Source organism: Oryzias latipes, chromosome 18 (assembly GCF_053564925.1).
Source record: "Oryzias latipes strain Hd-rR chromosome 18, Olatipes_Hd-rR_3.1".
Lineage (NCBI taxonomy): Eukaryota > Metazoa > Chordata > Actinopteri > Beloniformes > Adrianichthyidae > Oryzias > Oryzias latipes.
Genome location: NC_136254.1, coordinates 14,718,221 through 14,723,001, shown reverse-complemented (window position 1 = coordinate 14,723,001; position 4,781 = coordinate 14,718,221). Strand labels below are relative to the sequence as shown.

The window sequence follows — 4,781 nt, the reverse complement described above, 5'->3', positions numbered from 1 at the left end:
TGCCTAGCTGTTGGACAGGACAAGTAAAAAAAAAAAACTAAAAAAACAAACAAAAAAAAAAACCATATTTTTCCAAATTAGCCTTAAAGCTACACTGACACACAGTTTAAGAATTGTAAAGTTAAATTATTTTTGACAAATAAATTGAAACATAATCTTTATTGTGGATTTTGCTTCATTGATGCTTACAGGAACGGCAGTTGAATCGATGAATTTAGCCAAATTTTGGACTGGATGGGAGATTTTACCGAAGAGCCTGTCTGTGGAGATCGTCAGAAGCAGCTATCCCACAGCCTCCACCTGCTACGAGACCTTAAAAATTCCAGGTCATTACAGAGACTAAAAAAAGGTTTTGTTAGATCAGGAAGTTTGTTGTGGCATTGAATGTCACGTGTTTTACTGTTTTTGTTTAAAAAAAAAAAAAAACATTGAGATTTTGCTCTCAAATAAACCATTGATGAAACTGATCCCACTGGCCTCTTAACAGATTTTTTTTTCCTTTATTGTGGAAAAAAATGTTCACAAAACTGAATAGCTGCAATGTAAACATCAGAGCCAAAGGAGTCTGATTCAGCTCTTGGGTCAACTGCTCTTCTTAAAGCTGCCATTTGTTCATCTGTCAGTGGGCAGTTGATGTTTGGCACAACGACGTCTGAATGGTCCTGATGAGGAAGTCCACTCTCCTCCCACTCAATATGTGGAATCTCCATGCCCTGAGGTATGCAAGCCAGAGAAATAAATAAAGGGTAAAGAGCAAACAAACCAACATCACAAAGTTATCTATATATTTGTATATACCTCTATGTTCTCTGGTTCGGGAATGGGATGACGTGCACGACCCAGTACCCACAGCTGGTTAGGAGTCATGTTACTTTCTGTTCTTAAAGGATGATTATCCCAACCACTGCAGAAAGTGTCCAGGTCATCCTGTATACGTGGTAAAAATACATAGTGGCAGCAGAAGAGGTGTTGAACACTTGCAATGCTGAGGAATCCCTCTTCTTCAAGGTGGTGGAGAACATTGTAGTATGTGCTGGTCACAGCAACCCACAGATCTCTCCAGAGCCGCTCAATCCTAGGTCATTACAAAAACAGTGATTCAGTAAATGGAGTATTCCATTATAAATCTTTTTGTAGGAAATTGCAAAAATTGTGTTTTAAATGAACACTTAAACATGCACTGTTCTGCAAATAGCTTTTTAAATTGTACTACCTTGTTTGCATTTATGTTACATTTTCTTTGTTCTTGTTCTTTTTTTATATTATTCTTAGTCTTTTTTTCTCCCTCTGCTGTCAGTTGCTATGGTGACAAACTAATTTCCCACGTGTGGGATCAATAAAGTATTTCTGATGTGATCCATAATATCTCAGGAAAAGTTATATGAACAAAAACATAACATGCTAGTCCAAAATCACGAGAGACCTAAACAATTAAAAAGTGGTTCGGGCAATCATTTTTACATATGAATTGACCATTGAAATCTCCAGAGCTTAAACCCATACAAGATTTGTGTTAAATTTATACATTTTTCTTATAATGAAATGTGTGCTAAAATCCAACTTAAAGTAGCACATGCTTTGACAGTGCAGTTGTCCTATTACTACTTGGTGTACAAAAAAACAACAACTCACATATCAGGTTCTTAAAACAAACAAACCTTTGGTTGTGAACACTTTTTCCAGAAATGAAGCTGCTTCTTCCAGTGCCACAGACCGTAAACATGAGTTGTGCAACGTCTACGTTTTCTCCCCCGTGATCAGCACGTACCCTAATATAAAGAATTAAAAAAAGTATACAATATGTAATGGTGCTTAGAAAATATTGGTTAAATGTCAAATTGGAATTAAAAAATACCTCCTAACCTCAGAGGAAAACCAAACTTTTCAACTGCCCTTTGGAGTGTAGTTGCTGCCAGGTTGTTGGATGCTGTACCAAGATACATTATCTGAAGAAGAATAAAAACACCATTATGAGGAATAAGCATCTAAACAAGTGTGATTTTATTGACAAGTGTGCTTACTTTGCGTGAAAAACCATCAATGCCACCAAAAATGACAATGCTGTAGCTGAAAGTAAGAAAAAGGAAAAAAAAATGTTTTTTTTTTTAAACCAAAAAAGTTAAATATAATTCAAATGTGTTTTTCTTTGTGCTGCATGGTAAGTAACATCAACAAAGCACTTGATCAAATAACATGCATATCATTTGCAACTGTACTTCAACGCAAACTTTGCATTAAGGTTCACGTTATCAAGAATATATAATTCAGAAATAACATACCGTATTAGTTTGTGGTTGGTATCTATGTGTATCAAGGACATGGGGCCTGGAACAGAGTACGTTCGTCGAGCAATGCATCCTAGATGGACCATACGTGACAGGACACCTGAGGTGTCTACACGATGCATGGATGCTCTGACTCTGTTGTACTGCACTCTATGTCCTTGGGCTTGCAGCAGAGCCTTCGTCATTCGATACCCAGAATTAGGCTGCCTGGATTTTATTTCTCTGACACACTGATCCAAGTCTTCATCTGACATGGTGCTATATAGTCCTTTCACTGAAAGATCAGATTCATTCATACGTCTGTAAACTGTTCTTCTGGACATACCCAAGAGTTTGGCTATGCATGTGACTGGAAGATTAAGTTCCAGAAGGCTACAAAGGTAGTCTGAGGATAGTGCCATTCGTTGTCGCCCAGCTGGACCCTGCTCCCATTGCACAACAGCAATGCAACTGTTTGTTCTTTCTTTTTCAGAACTAATAAGTCTTTGCAGATGTGTCAGTTCCTCTAAAATAGCAGGACAGACTGTTAACTGACTAGACAAAGCATTTAAAAAGACATGTTCTTGAGTGCACATGAGGTCTAAGAAGTCCAGATCTAGGGGTAAGCGCTGAAGAACATGTTCCAAACGGGAGCGAAGTCTCTCAAAAATATGTTGTAGAAGTTCCTAGAAGAGAGATAAAGAAAAAAAAAGACAGAATTAGAGTCTTGTTAAATCTGACGGACATTTGCAGATTTCCAGCTTGTATTGTCGATAACTCCTAAATATAGACATGAAAATTTTGCCTCCTTGTAACCACTAAAACAGAAGCCAGTGACTTATTGTTTTGGGGTATGCCCCCGCCCTGCACCCGAAGGCATTACAGCAACAACAATCCATCCAACATTCGTTTTTCCAATTAAAATAAAAATAAATTGTTTTTTTATTTTCCCATTTACGTAATGGCGGTTATCGTATCTAAGTTTTATTTACTGTTGCAAAAAGGAGACTTCTGTCCGCCGGCTCTGCATGAGTGAGCTGCTGGACGCGGGAGAACTGTGTCTCCAATCAGAGGATCGGCTTTGGGACAGTGAATAGTCACGTCCAGAAAAAAAGGCGGATTCTATTCCCACATATTTACCTGCAGCCAAGATGCACATTGTGGCGTTAAATATAAATTCATCTGAACGAAGCTAAAGGTTTTTGACACGTATTAGCCTAACCCTAAGTTATTCCTAGTAAATTCGGTAAAGAATAAAGCACTGGCCACATGTATGGACTTAGAAAATTATGAGCAAAGATTCATTCATTCATCATTATGAACTCAATAATAATCACAACACAAGTAAAAGCACATTAGAAAATCATCTCGCTCTATAGTCGGAAACCGCCTCTCTGCTCCGTTATAAGCAATAACGGTCTGAACCCGGAAGCTGAAAAATGACACATAGTTCGCCGCGGGAAAAATTGATAAAATAAAATATCAACAAAAGATGCACGATTTTGTGCTATATAAGCCGACGTCAATAAGACGATAATAGAGAGATATAAAGGATTAATTAATGACTCACCGATGAACCGCCTGCCGAGTTTGCTGCCATCTTTTGGACTTCTGTAAAACGTACCGAACGCTGACGTCATGTCGTTCTCATGACTTGATTGGCTGGATATCGATGTGTTCTTAGATCGACTAGTTGTGCTGGTGGCACAAAAGAAGCAGCGTCTTCCCCGTCGCAATTTTTTACATTGAATTTTTGGGAGATCAAAATCTTAGGGTTAAAAAATATTTAGAATGAAAATTCAAGGGTTATAAAAATTCAGAATAAAAATTCAAGGGATGTAAAAATTAAGAATGAAAATTCAAAGGTTATAAAAATTCAGAATGAGAATTCAAAGGTAAAAAAAATTCAGATAGAAAATTCAAGGATTAAAAATATTCAGAATCTGATGGCACAGAAAAACTTCCATAAAGGCGGGGCCAACGCCCGGCTCGCCTCACTGTTGTAAGTGTTTAAGAATGAGCAATAGCAGCAGTGGATGGAGGGGCGAAAAGGAACCGCTCTCCTTCCGCTTGTGTCGCGGCAGCATTATGGTACTAACAGTGTAGTATCAGGTGACACAAAGGGGTAGGAACCTTTGTATGTGTTGATTTGTGCCTGGGGGGAGGAGGAATAAAAGCGGAACCTGTGTGAAGCTACAAGCGTGTCTCGTGTGTTGGTGACATAAAAATATATAAAACTCAGCCACTTGAACATGGTGTCAGAAGTGAACCCAGGAGGGGTTTGAACTGAAGAACTCAGGAAAAAAATAATAGTGTGGATTTCGCCGCTCGTAGTCGCCATCGAAGTCCGGGACGGCCGCCATGAGTCGATTCCAGGTACCCCCACCTCAGAAGTTTTCCTTCAAGGCAGATGACTGGCTTAAGTGGATAAAACGTTTTGAAAGGTTCCGGATTGCGTCTGGTTTGGAGACTCAAGCCGAGGAGAACCAAGTGAATGCGCTGATTTATTCCATGGGG

At 38.8% G+C, this 4,781-nt stretch overlaps 1 protein-coding gene across 1 annotated transcript; it reads right to left on the bottom strand.

Moving 5' to 3' along the window:
- Positions 1 to 477: 477 nt before the first annotated feature.
- Positions 478 to 4,014, bottom strand: LOC105358727 (uncharacterized). Its single transcript, XM_078935984.1, has 7 exons — positions 3,835 to 4,014; positions 2,280 to 2,950; positions 2,022 to 2,067; positions 1,864 to 1,946; positions 1,659 to 1,769; positions 799 to 1,075; positions 478 to 713 (listed from the first exon to the last, which is right to left on the bottom strand). Exons 1-7 carry the CDS (start codon positions 3,862 to 3,864, stop codon positions 501 to 503), a joined length of 1,431 nt encoding a protein of 476 aa, XP_078792110.1. The 5' UTR covers positions 3,865 to 4,014; the 3' UTR covers positions 478 to 500.
- Positions 4,015 to 4,781: the final 767 nt, after the last annotated feature.